The 18,324-nt window shown below is 41.0% G+C and overlaps 1 protein-coding gene across 1 annotated transcript; it reads left to right on the forward strand.

Annotated features, from left to right (window-relative positions):
* Positions 1–9,072: 9,072 nt before the first annotated feature.
* On the forward strand, positions 9,073–13,800 carry LOC148030501 (mechanosensitive ion channel protein 10-like). Its single transcript, XM_087686844.1, has 5 exons — positions 9,073–12,034; positions 12,242–12,365; positions 12,474–12,767; positions 12,893–13,095; positions 13,468–13,800. The coding sequence occupies exons 1-5, from the start codon at positions 9,666–9,668 to the stop codon at positions 13,784–13,786; spliced, it is 3,309 nt and encodes a 1,102-aa protein (XP_087542970.1). The 5' UTR covers positions 9,073–9,665; the 3' UTR covers positions 13,787–13,800.
* Positions 13,801–18,324: the final 4,524 nt, after the last annotated feature.

An 18,324-nucleotide genomic window follows, 5' to 3' on the forward strand; every position in this document is an offset into this window, starting at 1 on the left:
ATTGTTGGCATTGGGGATGTATGGCTGTAGTTCTCTACTGGTAGTGCTTTTCTATTACAGAATGTATGTCATGTACCTACGCTTACATGCAATCTTATGTCTGCAAGGCAGCTTGATAATGCTGGGTTTCATGTTTCATTTCGAGATTCTACCTGGAAGATCACCCGTGGCAAACTTGTGCTTCCTAGAGGTGCCAAAGCTAGCAACCTCTATCCTCTTGTAGTAGATGGGTCCTCTATTGACTATGTTTTGTCAGTGGGTTCCATTCCACATGTATCTCTTTGACATGCCCGTTTGGACCATATGTCCTTGAAGCTAATGAAAATGCTTTCTAATTTGCAATACTTACCACCCCTTGACTACACATGTTTTGATTCATGTGACCATCGTCTTTATGGTAGACAGACTAGGAATACACATAAGAAGTCTAGTAGGACATGCATGAGTGAGCCCTTGGCATTAGTACATTCGGATGTCTATGGGCCCATACCCTGTCAATCTATGGGTGGTGCAAAGTATTTTGTGACGTTCATTGACGATTTTTCGTATAAAGTTTGGGCTTACCCCATTAAGCTTAAGTCTGAAGTCTTGGCTGTGTTTCAAAGATGGCTTGCATTGGTTGAGAACCTGACTAAGCATAGGTTGAAATGCCTTAGGTTTGACAATGGGGGAGAATATGTGTCACATGCTTTTGAGCAACTATGTGACGAGAGGGATATTAAGCATCAATTGGCTGCCCCTATATCCCACCCCAAAATGGTTTGGCTAAGCGGATGAATAGAACCATCCATGAGCATGTACACAGTATGCTTAGCCATGCATGCTTACCACAAAGCTTTTGGGCCGGGGCAATCAGTATAGCTGTGCATGTCATAAATAGATCACCTTCTAGTGGTTTGGATTTCCAGGTTGTAGAGGAGGTATGGACTGGGAAACCTCCGTCTTATGCGCATCTACGCACCTTTGGATGTGAGGCATTATTCCATGTGCCCAAAGACAAGCGTACTAAGTTGGATCTTAAGAATGTCAAATGCATTTTCCTTGGCTATAGAGATGCATGCGAGATAGGTTACGACCTCTGGGATCCACAAGCACGGAAAGTCATCCACATCCATGACGTAGTCTGCCATGAAGACAAGATGCATAGGCAGCCTGAGAAGGTGATAGAGATACACAAGGTTATATTCCAAGAGGAGCCACGTGCTCCTACACAGCCAATTGGATAGCTTGCAGAAGCAGTTGGTACACATGGCTAGGGTGTTGGACTGGCCGTAGAGCCTGTTGTGAGACGGTCTACTAGAGATACAGATACAAGAGAGCCTCTCACCTATGATGAGGCTATGCCCAAGGGTGACAATCACTCCTAGGAGAGGGCTATGTAGTCTAAGATAGACTCCCTGTACAATAATATGACTTGGGATTTGGTTGCATTGCCTCAAGGCAAGAAGGCTTTGCCATGCAAATGGGTATACAAGCTAAAAAGTACCCTGGAAACCCCAAGCCGGCTTATAAGGCATGACTTGTCGCTAAGGGTTTTAAATGGGAGCATGGAGTTGACTTTGATGAAGTCTTTTCTCCTGTGGTCAAGATGACCACCCTACGCTTGGTTTTGGCCTTAGTCGCGTAGCTTGACTTGGACTTGTACCAAATGGATATCAAGACTCCATTCTTGCATAGAGATTTGCATGATGAGATATACATGGAGCAACCTAAGGGCTTTGCAAAACCTGGCAAGGAGCACCTAGTGTGCAAGTTAAACAAAAGTCTTTATGGTTTGAAGCAGACACCTAGGGAGTGGTATCATAAGTTTAATGCCTTTATGTAGTCATGGGGGTATAGCAGAAGTGCTATGGATCCATGTCTTTACACGAAGAAAGCTCGTGATGGCTCATTGCTTATTTTGGTACTTTATGTGGATGATATGCTGATAATAGGAAAAGCTCATGATAAGTTGGATGCTCTTAAATCTCAACTGAAGAACTTTGAGATGAAGGATTTGGGACAAGCCTCTCACATTCTTGGTATGCACATTAAGCGCAACAGGCATCAGGAACTACTCTACCTCTCACAGAGGAAGTACATTCATAAAGTCCTTGAGCGTTTCCACATGCAGGACGTAAAGCCTATTGGCTATCCATTACCTTCTTATATGAAGGTTTCACAGGTTGATTGTCCACAGAAATGGATAAGCGTAGGGCTGAGATGGTCAAGATCCCTTGTGCATTAGTCATAGGCAGTTTGATATATGCCATGATAGCCATTCATCTAGATATTTCCTTTGCAGTTGGTATTGTGGCACGGTATATGGCTACACCTGACAAAAAGCATTGGGATGACGTAAAGGGTATCATGAGATACCTAAAGGACACAGCAGATATGTGTATTTGCTATGGCAGCCATGATACAGGAGTTGTGGGCTACACAGACTCCGATTATGCGGGACATGCAGATAGTAGGAAGTCCACTTCCGGCTATATCTTTACCTATGCTAGAGGTGCTGTTTCTTGGATGTCCAAGGTTTAGAAGTGTACGGTGCTCTCTACCACTGAGGCCGAGTATGTTGCGGCCACTGAGACTTTCAAGGAGGCCATATGGTTAGACCATTGCATATCTACCTAATTAAACTTAATAAGATTGAGCAAGAAAAGGAAACTAATGACGAGCCACCTTGGCTAAAGGAATATTCAAATGTGTTCCTTGAAGAGTGGACCAAACTTTTCCCACCAAGAGAAGTTGATCATGAGATTAAGCTAATACCAAGAGTTGCACTAGTAGTAAAGTGACCCTATCGTATACCCATTTTAGAAGCCATTAAGCTGAAAGAAACACTCAAGTAAATTTTGAACCAAAGATGCATCATGCCAAGTAATTCACCATGGGGAGCCCCAATGCTATTCCAAAAGAAGAAGTAATGAAGCCTCTATCTATGTATCAACTACTGTGGGTTAAATTAGATGTCGATTAAGAAAAAATATCCAATTCCAAAGATAAAAAAATTACTTAACCATCTTCAAGATGCAAATATCTTCTCAAAGATTGATCTACGATCAAGCTATTGTCAGATAAGGATCAAAGAAGATATTTCAAAAATTGCATTTAACACAAGATATAACCATTATGAAATCATTGTGATATCTTTTGGATTAACCAATGCACTCGCAACCTTTAACATGCCGATGTAAGACATCTTTCGCCCTTTCTTGATGACTTTGTTATTGTCTTTTTCGATGGCATCTTAACCTACTCAAAGAAGAACTAAAATCATAAATTGCAACTTCAAGTTATCTTTAAAACAATGAGGACACATAAGCTTTATGCCAAGAAGAAGAAACATGCCTTCTTTTAAAGATCAATTAAGTACCTTAGATTTATAGTCTCTAACAAAGGGATTGTGGTAGACCCTATCAAGGTTAAAGATGTACAAGAATAGGCACCCCTAACGACATTTAAGATAGTCCGAAGTTTGTTGGGCTTAATAAGATGTTATAGGATTTTTATTAAGGAATATGTCTTGATTACCGCACCCTTGACTGATTTACTCAAGAAGCAAACTACCATTGTATGGACTCCCATTAAATAGTCTAGTTTTGAGAAGCTTAAATAGAGTTTGATCACAGCTCCTATTTTAAAACTATCCGACCTAAACCAAGAATTTGAAGTTGTCACTTATGCAAGCTCTCTTGCATCAGGTTATACGCTCACGTAAGAAGGCCACCCAATAACCTACTCTTCTAAGAAGTTGAGGATTCATGAGAAGAACTATACTACCCACGATCTAGAGCAACTTGCTATAATTCATGCTCTCACACTATGGAGACATCATTTTCTTGGTAGCAAGTTTACCTTAATCACCAACCATAAAAGTCTCAAATAGATCTTTACTCAACTAGACCTAAACATGAGAAAATGATAATGGATTAAAGTCTTACAGGAGTATGACTTCGATATCAAGTACAAGCTAGTTAAGGAGAATACCATTATGGATGCCCTAAGCTGCAAGGCATTTCTCAACACCCTCATCTCAAAAGAATCCTCCAAGGCAAGACCTCTAACAACAATGATATCAATGCTTAGTAACCCAATCATAGAAATGGTTGAGAAGGAAGTAAGAAAGGATCCAAGGTATTAACTCTTCTTAAAATACCCATTCATGTTTATACAATTTCTTAAAATAAACATGTCTCCTTTCCAATGTTTATTTTATGATTTGTTCCAATGTTTAAGAAATTATAACCATGTCTTCTTAAAATGAATGAAGATACACTATGTAAACAACATTCCCAATTTCTTTTGTAAAAGGACTATAGCCCAATGAAAATCTTAGAAAGATCTTCCTCAAATATAATAAACCCTACACTTTTGAAATAAGAGCTAATTTATAATGATTGTTCTACCTTGCTTTGAAAAATCTTGGACTTTCACTGTTGCATCGCGAAAGCATGAGAAGTCTTATTCCACAAGTCTTGCAATTAAACTTATTGCCTAACTTCAAGATGAGGACATCTCAATATCTCTAAGGAGAAAAGGATGTAGCACCCCTTAACCTTTCAAAAAGACCCCCATGCGAAGGGGAGTATACTCTTACAATTTATAACCTCAATGAAATTCTCATTATTAAAAAGAGAAATGAAACGAATTGATTGATCCATTAACATCAAGAAAAATGCCACCAAACTTCTCTCATACACATCTCCATTGTATTAATCAATGTCATCATTATCATCACTCGTAAGCTTCGAAGCCATTATGTATCTCATAAGTGTATGATTAACAAACTACCTTGGTTGCATCAACAAGAGAAAATGAGAGCTCCATGATGGCAAGACAAGGAGAGAAGTAAGTTGATAGGCTATAAAGCCTTAGCATTTGCTTAGGCTAAAGGATTTTTTCTTGATCTGCTAGTTGCACAGAGAGAGAGAGAGAGAGAGAGAGAGAGAGAGAGAGAGAGAGAGAGAGAGAGAGAGAGAGAGAGAGAGAGAGAGAGAGAGAGAAGAATAGAAGAGAAAAAGAAAAAGAGAATAGATGGAGAAGAAAGAAAGATGAGAGGATAGGTAGAGAAACAAATAAGAGAAGGAGAAAAAGAAGAGAAGAGAAGAGGAAGAAAAGAAAATATAAGGATACAAGATTCTCATATTCTCTTTATATCTACCCCTTCCTTTCTTCTCTTTTTCTTTTGTATCCTTATATTATCTTTTCTTCCTTATATGAGAATAGAGAGAAGAGAGAAAGAGAGAAGAAGGAGAGACTGAGTTAGATGGAGAAGAATAAGAGGAGATCATCATCAACCATGAAAGAGAACACCACTCTAGATTGTGAAAGACTTGTCTACCCTTCATGTCTCCAATGTCCATGGAACAAGTTTTCCTCTCTACAAAGTCTCTATCTTAGTCCATCTAGCTATATGGAGTTCTAATCAAGACCAAGTTCAAAGTTAGCATACACGAACTCCCTACTCATGATGGCCCCAAAGAGACAACATTTTGAAGCAGGGAACACATGAGCTATGAATACAATCACGAACATGGTCAACACGTCATCACATACAACATACAACCATGTTCCTTTGTAGATTAATAATCATTTATTCATATATGAAGAAAACCATAATCAAAAGACTTTTAATTACTCGATAAAGAAGTTATAGCTTAATAAGGAAGTCAACAAGAAGAAATATTAGAATAATTAAGGGTTATTAAATTAGAATTTTAAGTTTCGAAAGAATGTAAGATAAATTGCATGACATTGCAAAGCATCAAATAAATTAACTTTAGTTACATATAAACAAAGTGCAACAAGAAAATTATTTTTTTAATCAAATAAGATCATTCAAAAAATCCACAATAAATTTTAATAATAGTTAAGAAGTAAATAATTACATCAAGAATATTTCTTTTAGCATTTATAAATTATGTAAATATAAAAAATAAATAACAACGTACTAGAGAATTTGAAAAAATTTTAAGTTCAAATTTTAAATAAGTGATAAATATTTGACTAAATAGCTAAATCTAGATCATTATTTGAAATTAGGATTTAAAAAGATCGTTTATATAGCATTTAAGATAAACTCCACCATTAAGTAAAACGATAAGATAAACTCCACCTTTAAGTAAAACAACAAGATTTGATCATGCAATCAAATAATAAAGATATTAGGGGTTCCCAAAGTGCATGAAAATACCCCAATTTCCTAATATAATGTTACATAAAAAATATTTCTTTTAATATTTATAAAATATATAAATGTAAAAGATGTAAAAATTATATCAAATATCTTTTTTAATATTTATAAATTACATAAATATAAATATTTATTTTTCATATTAATAAATTATATAAATATAAAAATAGTTTATTTATCTTTATATTTTATTTAAAGTAAATTAAAATAATAAAATAAATCCTTAAAATTATTAATCAAAAGTACTCTCTTTTTTTAAAAAAAACTATCATTATTAATTAAGTCAAAATTATGACGTGCATAACTCATTGAAATTTGTTGAATTGAAAAGATAACTATTTTTAAACCTAAGATATTCAAACCAATTTACTTTGTCAATATGACAAAGTGAAATACAAGTCTTTAGTCATGAGATAACCAAAAGGATACTATAACTCTTTTTTAGAAAAATAAAATAAAAATCTAAAATTCTTTTAAAAAATGCTCGCCTTATTAACTCATATTGTTTCAAAGGAAAAGTCACAATTTCAAGATTTCAACTTCGTTTTACAAATTAGGATAAATTTTAACTATTTTCCAACCTATAAAAGCCTAAAAATATATCCAAGACTCATAATAAGATCAAGCAACCAATCCTTAATAAGGGTTATGAACAAGATTGCAAACAAAGACTAATGATAACTAAAAATATATAAAATAAATGAAGACTAATTGAAATTTAGATCTTGAAAATGAAACTTTAAAAAAAATTCAAATAAAAATTAAGAGGAATCTAAAAAGTTAAAAAGAATATCAAGTTGAGAAAAATTACCACTAAGTTGAGATTTTACTCTGATTGTTTCCCTATTTATGTAGAAATGTTGCTTGAGGAAAAATTACTTGTGCTTATTAACAATCCATACGAGTAACTTGATACACTTAGAAAGTTGATTGAATTGAATCAAAATCCTAATGTACTAAGTTTGCAACATGATAATAAGGAAAGTACACTAAAGCTTCCTTAGGGCTAGTTGTGGGTCCCTTTCCCAAGGGAGATTACTTGTCGCTTCGAAGAGTTCAAGCCAATCCCGATGACAAAAGATTGCTCCATAGGAGGATCCTTGGACAAAAGGAGTAAGGATGCCAAGGGGCTCTGGCCAGTAAACTCTTAGACTCCTAAGAATCATCGAAACGTTACATGACTTAAGATGACTTCCTAATGTTTTGATACTAGTGAAAAAATCTTGAAAAAATAAAATTTTTCATATCATTCTTTCGTATAGACTAAAAGTGAACACTTGTATAAGAATCTCTATTAAATAAAAATTTATTTTTAATGAATCATTATTATTATTTATGTGTTGTGATTTAAATTATGTGAACGAATACAATGATTTAAAAAATAATTAAGAAAGTTAATTTTCAAATAATTGTTTTCATTATTTGTGTTGTGATTTAAATAATGTGAATAAACATAGTGATTAAAAGAAATAATTAAGGTAGATGATTCTATATATACAACTTAAATATGTTATGCAAATAAACAACTAAAACTACCCAACAAAGGAAAGCGAGAGGATATAAATTCCTAACGGAGCTGCCCTAGGGTAGAGTGCTCTTAGTAAATCGAGAGCTTTACAAATTTGATGTGTTAAAATATAAAAAATATTGATCCATAGAATTAGTTAAAAGCTTCTTTACAATTTCAATATGTTAGAATATAGAAAATATTGATCCACAGAATTAAATACAACCTTGACTCTGTATCATTTAAAGGGAACAAAGTGAGACTTTGTCTTATGCGCAAAAAGATGGACATACTCATACTCCCACTCGTTTTTCACTCTTATTGAACCAAGTGCGATACAAGTTAGCTTCAGTTTAAGCAATCTAGCACAAGTAATTACTCGAAGATCGATACTAGTTAATCCAAATAGGAGACCTTAGTTTACTTAAAAACCTAAATTCAAGTCGAACTCTTGTGGGAACGACTAAGGCCTTCCATTGCGAAATGAATTCGACAGAGTCTAGGCAACAAACCTCATGTTATTCAAAAGAGTACCGAGTGACACTGCTTGGAAGATAATTTCAATCGACCACTAAATCATATCACCAAGGATATCACAAGCTAGCACGTCAGAAAAGCTTAGCTCAGATCCAACTTTGGATTTAATTTAGCATGTCTCAGTGACCAATAAGTCTTAACTAGGCCTGTTGATAGTTCAACACACTTATATCCCTACTATTATGATGAACTTTCTATGGTTCAAACGAAATACCCTTGTATTCCGGAATAGCCTTAGGAACCTCCCAATTGGCTCTTTAAAAGTGCTTTAATTGGACACGCTTTCAATCCCTAGGCAATTGAGATCTAAACATTGGATCTTTAAGCTGTTCCGTAAGAAGTTAGTACCTATGGCCTAGGCCTGCTGCATCTACTGAAGATGCTGTAGCGTGCAACTACTTTACATCATTCTAATATACAAGCCGCATTACAAAAAGCTAGAACAAAGGATTATTATTATTCATTATTCATCAAATCAATATCTATTCGCGTGTAACCGGCTGCTATAAACTGTAACGTGCCACTATACTACATGTTTTCATTTGACGAAGGCATGTGGGTACGGGGGGGGGGAGGGGGTTGTATGGACGTGTGTTGCATTAGGCTACCCTGGAGGGGCCCGCCATTGTCAAAACAATAGTTCAGTGTGTGTGTGGAATCTGGATTTTAGTGAACTGGCGTCCAATTTCTCGAGTTCCGTCTCAAACAATATTATTATTCGGTCGACTTGGTTAGGGTCGTTGATTTTCTCCTGTACTTGGGATTGATGGAGGGCAAGTGCTACCCCCCCACCCCCCCCGCCCCCCTCTCTCTACCCCTACTGCCCCCCCCCCCCCTCTCAGCATTTATGAGGCACTGCATCCTCCCGCAGAGTATATACCCCTCGGCCCTACAGACGCCGACGAGGCAGATCATCACCTCTTGTCCGCTTACTACGTGCTTGCCATATTGCTGCATTGCAATTTGCATCCCTCATCTCACATCAAGTCTCGACGAGTGAACAGTTGTCGTCCTTTTAATTCTTCATGTAAGGCTCTTCCAATGTCAATGCCCATTTTAATGTCGAATTGTCAATGCCTGCTCTCGAGCCAGCTTTCTGTTGATGTCAGCTGGAGGCAATACAAGGACCGACTGTCGGTCAGTGCCTCGCGAATTCAAGGTAGCTAGCGAGGTACGCACAGGCCGACACGGCTTCCTCAGATCGGAGAGAGACGTTGCTTCGCTTTGATAACTTGAGGATGGCCGATTCTCATATGTGACGAATCACGATGTGACTCCTCGGCAGGAGCAGCACAGTGGGGCTGCTAGTGAGAGGGGAATTCTTGCATCTCTTTAGGAGTGTTGGGTAACGTTCACTGCTCAGCATTGACAATTCAAGGTCAAGCCTGTCGCGTTGGTTGGAGCACAAGCGGCGGAGAGGCCTCGGGCCCGCTCGCGGAGATGAATGGTGGTGGAGCTGATGACGCAGAAGTTATAATTCGAGAGTATCAAGGGCAACATGGCGAAGGAAACAGTGCTGCACCAGGGGCCAGGATGGGAAGCATGATGATGAGGTCGGCCTCGGCCATCGCTGGCTTCTCGAGTGGTGTCAATGGACGGGGCAGCAGCAGATTGGCAAGGCCGGAGAGAAAGGTGTGCGAGGAGACGCAGGACGCCATCTGGGAGGAGGCCGCAAGCTCAGATCAGCTCATAATGCGTGCAGCAGATAGCAGCAGGGCGCGGGAAGGGTCTCATCTGTCCTTAGAGAAGATGCCAGGAGCGTTAGTGAGGGTGGACGATGAGTACTCCGATGACAGCATGTCCCAGCCCATGTTGCAACAGCCTAGGCAGCATAGGTCCTTGGATTTCGATATACACATCACGGAGCCCAATAATATTGTAATGCTGCGGGATCGGGTCTACAGCAAGCCGCTGTCCGACACGGGACCGGGTTCAGAGAGCGACTTTTCTTTTCGTCCGAGGAGCAACGCGACAGGGGCGGGGAGCGCCCCGGGTACTGGTGTCGCTACTATTATGTCAAGCTCGTCGCAGCAGCAGCCGCAGCCACAGCAGCAGAAGAGCAGCAGGTTTATTGCGTCCCCCCCGGGGGCGTCCGCAATGGCGGCTACTACGGCGTCGCCTGACAGGTCGAGGCAGCAGCGCCCGTCGCCCCCGGGGCCTGACGTGGAGCTATCGAAAGGCGGATCTGCACTGAACCCCACGCAGGGTTCCTCCCCGCAGAGGGCGAACGGCGGCACAGCCCCTCCTAGCCCTGCGTCTTCAGGGGGAGTTGCTGCAGGAGAAGGAGGAAAAGGAGCTCGGGAGTCCGAAGCAGGCACTAGAACTAGCAAGGAGTTAGCTGTAGGAGCGGCGAAGCCACTACCGGTGGCAGCTGCCGGGAAGCCGCTGCTGCCACCGATGGCACCAGCGGCGTCAGGCCAGACCGTCTTGCGGACATCGACGCTGGTGCGGCGCGAGCTGAAAACGACGAGGACGAAGTCGAGGCTGGTGGAGACGCAGGCGCCGGCCGCTGCGAGCTCGAGTCCAAAGAAGGCCGGTGCGGTCGGGCGGCCACCGCTTTCGCCGGCGTCGACCGCGGCCGGGTGTAAGACAGGGCAGTACAGCGGGCCGCAGCCGGCGAGGGCGGTCTCAGGCAAGGCAAGCACGGCCGGGGCCAGCAGGAGGGTGGTGATGGTGGACGGGGAGCAGCTGCAGCAGCAGCAGCAGGAGCAGGAGGACGACCCGTTCAAGGACGTGGACGACGCGGAGCGGTCGTTCAAGCAAGGGAACCTGAAGCCGATCACGCTGGCGCAGTGGGCTGCGTTCATCGTGCTGGTGGGGTGCCTGGTGTGCACGCTGACGGTGCAGCCACTGGAGGAGCGGGAGGTGTGGGGGCTGCACCTGTGGAAGTGGTTCCTGCTGGCGCAGGTGGTGCTGTGCGGGCGGCTGGTGTCGGGGTGGCTCATCCGGCTGGTGGTGATCCTCTTCGAGCGCAACTTCCTGCTGCGCAAGAAGGTGCTCTACTTCGTATACGGGCTGCGGAAGGGCGTGCAGAACTGCCTGTGGGTGGGGCTTGCGCTACTGGCCTGGAAGCTCATGTTCGACCCGCGCGTCGAGCGATCCGCCCGCAGCCACAAAGCCCTCAGGCTCGTCACCAAGCTGCTCGAGTGCTTCCTCATCGCCGCCGCCTTCTGGCTTCTCAAGATCCTCCTCGTCAAGTCCCTCGCCTCCTCCTTTCACGTTAGCACCTTCTTCGACCGCATCCAGGACTCCCTCTTCAACCAGCACGTCCTCGAGGCCCTCTCCGGACCCCCCCTGCTGGACCTCGCCTTCGAGGCCTCCATAGGCGCGCAGCTCGGCGGCCAGCACCTGCACCATCACCAGCTTCATCTCCAGATCGACCCTGCGAATGATCATCTGCACCAGCAGCAGCAGAACAACGCCCTTAATGCAGCTGCCGCCGGCAGCCCCCGCAAGGGTGCCTCTCCCTCTCCCTCTCCCCCGCAGCAGCAGCCCCCCCGACCCTCTGCCTCCACCCCCACCGCCATCGCACTCAGCTTGGCTCGCTCCGGCAGGAAAGAGGCCGACCAGCAGCAGGCCCCCATATCTATCCAAGAACTCCAGCAGCTCGACCCCCAGAACGTCTCGGCCGGCCTCATGAAGCGCCTCATCAACCTCGTCAAGCACCCCGGCATCGGCACCCTCATCACCACCATGGACGAGAATGTCTACTCCGACGAGTTCCAGGAGGAGATCGAGATCGACAGTGAGATGGGCGCCAAAGCGGCCGCCAAGAGGATCTTCAAGAATGTCGCGCGCGGGGATTCCTGGTAGCCGGCCATTTTGATTCTCCAACTGTGCATTAATCAAAAGTATACTCTTCTTAATACTGCACAGAAAACTGCACCAAAGCTCTAATTTAGCACATGATTCTGCCCAAAACGAGCCAACCGAATGTATAGTATTATATGCAGGGAAATGTATGAATCGGGTAGTATGAGTTCTCTCACCATTGAATAAACTGCGCGAGCTTTCAGGTACATTGAAAAAGACGACCTGCTACGATTTGTTACCGTGGAGGAGGTCTCCAAAGTTCTCGCTTGTTTTGAAGGGGCCAAAGACACGGGAAGAATTACGAAGAAGGCTTTGAAGAACTGGGTGGTATGCCCTACAGGCTATCTTATCCTTTCTTGTAACTGCATAAATTAGCATGTAATGACAAGTGCATCCACTGAAGGAGTACGCCGTCCATGCGCGCCCATTTCGCAGGTGAAGGTTTATCAAGAGAGACGAGCCCTGGCGCACTCCTTGAACGACACAAAAACAGCTGTGGACGAGCTGCACAGGATCGCCAGCGTGGTCGTGGGCATCGTGATCGTAATCGTGTGGCTGCTGGTGTTGGGGATTGCGTCGACGCACGTGCTGCTCTTCATCATGTCTCAGCTCCTGCTGGTGGCCTTCATGTTCGGCAACACTGTGAAGCAGGTCTTCGAAGCCCTCATCTTTCTCTTCGTCATGCACCCTTACGATGTCGGGGATAGGTGCGTCGTCGATGGTGTACAGGTACTTACTGACTGACTGTCTCCGGATGAGCTTCTAATTAGTCTAGGCTAGTGACTAATTCATGAAAGAGGGAGCTGATCTCGACTTTTTCTGATGCTCGCTTCATATATGTTTTGTGTGTGCAGTTGGTGGTGGAGGAGATGAACATTTTATCCACTGTCTTCCTAAAAGCTGACAATGAGAAGGTCTATTATCCCAATTCTGTGCTGGCAATCAAACCCATCAGTAATCTGTACCGCAGTCCAGAGATGAAGGACGCGCTGGATTTCTCGTTCCATATCTCTACCCCTACAGAGAAAATTACGGCCTTGAAAGAGAAAATAGCAGGGTAAGAGACTCAGTCATTGAATCTAGAGGGTAACATGAGTGAAAACCTTAATATAATTGCCTACGCAGTTTTGAACCTCTTCGAAACAAAGCCAAAGATTTGCCATTATCCTACTTAAAAAACCGACTTCATTTGCTGTGCATGCTTGCAAACAAGAACCTCCCTCTCCAAAGGAAGCATGGATTGAATAGCTCTAAGCTGAAATCAAAGTTTAAGGCGTACATCCTCTATGGCCAAAAACTCCAAAATAGATATGGATTGCATTAATTCAATTCACAAGCGCATAGTGATGCATGCATAGCCCTGACTGGTGCCCCACTTAGAGAAGTAGCTCATGGTTGGATTGATGATGGCGGTGGTGGTAATGTGCAGGTATTTGGCACGGAAGAGCGAGCACTGGCGGTCGAAGTTCAGCCTAACAGTGAAAGAGCTGGAGGATCTAAACAGGATGAGAGTGACGATTGTGGTGCAGCACACCATCAATTTCCAGAATGTTGTGGACAGGCTGAGCAGGAGGTCAGATCTCCTCTTGGAACTGAGGAAGTACTTTCAAGAGCTGGGCATCGACTACCGCCTCCTCCCCCAGTCTGTCAATCTCACCTACCTCAACTCACCCCCTCCCCCCATCACCAACATTCAGCCCTTCATCCTCCCTTCTCTGGACACCAATGAGTCCAAGCGCTTCTTGTAGCTAAAAACCCTCCATATAGATCCACATACTGCGTCTGTAATTCACCCTATCAAGATACTTGTCCGCTGTGATGGACCATATAGAGCAGCAGCTAAAAACCCTCCATATAGATCCACATACTACATCTGTATCTGTAATTCACCCTATCAAGATGCTTGTCGGCTGTGATGGACCATATAGATAGAGCAGCTGCGAGCTCATGAGTATATCCCGGCGTGATCTTTGGGGATGTTTTGCGATGATGGAACCATAATCTTTTTTTATATCAAGGCCTGGCTCGCGAGTCGCAACTTGGAGCTGGCCCAAGTTTTGAAAAAGCTGTTCTCAAATTGGAACGAGGAGGAATTTGGAAATGTACCACTGCCTGGCAGTGCCTGCTTCTCAGAAATACTGTATGATTTCCGTTATGGTTTTGGGAAACCGGGAAATAAAGGCCGATTCAAAATTTGAAACAAAGTCCCTCCTCATTGTATGGTGAGACTCGAGAGAGAGGGATAACCCCGTGCCGTATGGCCTTATATGGAAATCTGATGTAGACGGAGGCCTGAACCTTGAAACGCAGCCTTTGGTATGCGGCAGCACTAATCGGGGAATAAGTAACGTTTTTTGTCCATTTGTCGGATCATGACGGACGGATCGAGGCCTACGAGGTTTCAAAAGAAGGTTTCGGAGAGTCGAGACCTTTTGTGAATTCAGGATTATAATATACTATACACACACACACATATATATGTTATTTTTTACACCAAATAGCCTCCACTTTGCAAGTACCCATCAAGAAACTTCTTCAAGGGTTGGGTATCTCGAGTCTTTTACACAAGAGGGAGGATATGACTTAATTGTTTACTTGTTAAATATGTGAATTCTCCATGTCTCCCTTGTCTAGATTATAAAGTGACAAACAATGGTGTATTTTTTGCAAATGCAATCAATTAAATAATTTATAAAATAATATTTTTTACTTTTTTACAAAATGTGTTATGTTGGTGTGTAAAGGCTTTGTGATGGGGTGTGCACCTAGTTTTGAAAATTGTGTGCCCACACTTTAGATTAGGGTTGGGTATTCGTCAAATGACATGTAGACGGCATTCGCACACGAAATGTACCTTCAATAAATGTTTTCTTCTCTTCACCTTTGTTGCACTTTCAAACATGAAAATTGTGTCATTGTTTTTTTTCTTGCAACAAGAGTGTCGTTTTTTTTTTTTCAAACTTTCTCTTTTGGTGCAATTACAAACTTTGGAGATAGTTTCTAGGGTTAAGGGGACAATAGTGTGTTAACTAACAATCCTCCATTATAATTCTATTCCCAAGCAAGTGGTAACATAGAGGTTTTTGGATAATCCAACTATATATATCATATGGAGCTCACAAAAAATACTTTGGGGCATTTGATAATTTTATCAAATATTTCTAGTTATAAATGAAGGGTTTACAAAAGAGTGACTATGAGGGGCCAATAGAGTAACGCTCAAGGATGCATTGTTTTAAGGTCTTACAAAATTCTATATATATATATATATATTGCATGGTTCAATTGTTTAACTTGAATAAAGTTATTCAATTGGAGTGGAGTGTGTTTTGCTTTTGGGGGGTGTCACTTCATTAGCCCCTTTACCTTTAATTCTCTCAAAATCTATGGACTCTCTCCAACGAAACCCTTTTCAAACCTTTTTACATTCACAAGGAGATTGATGTTACATTATCAATTTCTTTTTTGTATTGCCTTCTATCGAAGTGAAGAGATTCAGAGACAATTTTCCTTAACAACATTATTAGAAAAATTCTAACTATATGACCATAATAATTTTAGATAATGTTTCTTAATCGATTCCTTCTCTCTCTCTCTCTCTCTCTCTCTCTCTCATCACATAAGTAAATTATTGGAAAAATAGTCATACAAATAAATAAGTTAAAAGTAGTCCTCGTAACATGTGCATAGCATATGGCTTAATGGTCTAAAATTTTACTTAAAGGTCATGAGATCATAGGATCAAATCTCTTACATCTTTAACACACATACGCACGCGCATACATGAACACATGTTGTATAGAGAGAGAGAGAGAGAGAGGGCACATTTAGAGCCCCGACATGTGCAAGTAAAGTTTACCTTTTTTGTCTACATAGTCAAGCTAGGTGGTGTATAGATAGGTTGCCTCTACTCCACATAACTTCATATTTTCTTGAGCCCATGACTTGCAAAAGTAAAGGGAGTGGCCTAAAAAATTAGGGTACTTAAGAACTCCCTTTACTTGCAAGAGTTTTATTGATTTGGCGGAAGAAGATTGGAGGCCTTTCACTCTCTTTAAGGTTTTTTATTTTCTCTCTATCACCAAGATTCCTCACCTAACATGTTGCAAGTCCTCTATCATAGACTTGTGTATGACCATTTGTTTATAACTTACTCGACTTGTATCCACAAGTCTATAGACCTTTGTATGCCTTGCCACTTATTACTCATAGCTAGTATACTTACACTTAATAGCTAGATTTGAAATAGAACTACAATTGCATTTTAAAAAGGGGAGAGAGTGTGTGTGTTTTGTATATGCATGTGAGTGAGTGTGGTGATGGTTGGAGAAAAAGAGAGAATTAATGAGAGAGAGAGAGAGGTGATGGACAGAGAAAGAGAGAAGATTGATCAAAGGAAGAGATATTGATGAGAGTGAAAGTGAGAGTGGTGATGGTTGGAGAAAGAGAGAGGATTGATTAAAGGAAGAGAGATTGATTCTCTAGAGAGAGAGAGAGAGAGAGAGAGAGAGAGAGAGAGAGAGAGAGAGAGAGAGATTCTTGTATTGCATTTTATAGGTAATGTGTAATTTGCCAAAGGATCATTATTCTTAAGAAACTATATTGTGTGAACAACTTGATAGGGCATTCTACATTAGAAAGTAAGGTCATGATATGTGTTGTTTTCTTGTATTTCCTTGGTTGTTCAACCATGTGTGTTTCCTGGTTGTACAACCATGTACATTGATGTTGTGATCATAAACATCATAAAATTCCACTTAAAATCAATATACATGTACAACAATTATACACAAGTTACAAGCCATGGTCAACCTTTGAGGTGAGAGTTTGAAGTTTCATGAGAAATATTATGCTACATTAACTAATGACTTTGACATATTTGTTTTTATATTAAACAATTTAGAAACTTTGCATATTTAAGTATCTTCATGATGCCATCTTTGTATGAAAAACCACATATTCAGTGTCACAATCTATTAAAGTATGACTTGGCACATTTCCTTAAGGGGCTACTCAACCCATAGATGTATTATGGTGTCATGGTCAATGATTGAAGTGAGAGGTTGATGTTTCATAAGAAATATTATGCTACATTAGATCAAGAAGGTACAAAACAATCAATAAAGTTGTTTCTTTGTACTTTGGGTCCTTGAACTTTGGCATTTTTGTAAACGATTTAGAACATTTGCATACTTAAGTAGCTTTGTGATGCAATCTTTATATGAAAAACCATATGTTACGTACCCAATTTGTTAAATTATGTCTTGCCACATTTCCTTAAGAGGCTACTTGATGCATACATGTATTATGGAGGTGTGAATGTGACACCCATAACAAATGCTAAATGTGTCATTAATTTCTCTTTGAAGCCAAACCTTCGACGTCCAATTTAAAGGCTAACAAATGTCACCACAATATTTTTTTACTTTGATAGGTTACTCATACGAAGATTGTGGATATTGAGACAATTCTACATAAAACAATAAATATCTATGTTCACAAAATATTTGGTAGCACATATCAAAGTTTTCAACTTGAAATTTAGAATTTTCTTAGTTTATTTAGCACTAAAATTTCCTTTATTGTGAACATCAAGCCCATTAGGAAATGACAATAACACTTTGTGAATGGAGTAAATAATAGAGAAATTGAGTAGTGCTAACAAGATTAATTTGTATTATGGATTCAAATTTGGTTTATGACTAGCTCAAGTGAGCTTTTTCCAAAAACCCTCATTTCACTCATTAGGCGGCCAAACTTTTATCAAGTGGTTTTAGAATGGGTGTTCTTGATGGTGAATCATATGATCATACAAGATCATGTTTTATTTTGGCGATTAAATTGGATCTAATGCATATGTTTATGCTATCGAACTTGTGGATTTTGTCTTCTTTATTAAGATCATGCAAAAAAAAGGTTGCTTTTGTCACAACTAATCCCTTTCTTTAACACACACACACACACACACACACACTCTCTCTCTCTCTCTCTCTCTCTCTCTCTCTCTCTCTCTCTCTCTCTCTCTCTCTCTCTCTCTATGTGTCATTATTGAGTGGCCATCTTAGTGGTGAATCACTCATTGTATCTACTTGTTGGCTCATATTCAAATCATGCTTTCTATTTCTATTACTATGTGTCAGATGATTGTAAACATGATTTAACGTCAAGAACTTTTAGTCACCAATGATGCATTCAACCTAGCAACTATGTTACACCCATCTCTCTCTCTCTCTCTCTCTCTCTCTCTCTCTCTCTCTCTCTCTCTCTCTCTCTCTCTCTCTCTCTC

Source organism: Lygodium microphyllum, chromosome 10 (assembly GCF_053477565.2).
Source record: "Lygodium microphyllum isolate KBCC chromosome 10, Lygodium_microphyllum_v1.1.10, whole genome shotgun sequence".
Taxonomy (NCBI): Eukaryota; Viridiplantae; Streptophyta; class Polypodiopsida; order Schizaeales; family Lygodiaceae; genus Lygodium; species Lygodium microphyllum.

Coding starts and splice junctions, on each gene's coding strand:
- LOC148030501 (XM_087686844.1), top strand. CDS start 9,666: ATGAATGGTGGTGGAGCTGATGACGCAGAAGTTATAATTCGAGAGTAT. Junction 12,366..12,473: donor AGGCTTTGAAGAACTGGGTG/GTATGCCCTACA, acceptor CCCATTTCGCAG/GTGAAGGTTTATCAAGAGAG. Junction 13,096..13,467: donor TTGAAAGAGAAAATAGCAGG/GTAAGAGACTCA, acceptor GGTAATGTGCAG/GTATTTGGCACGGAAGAGCG.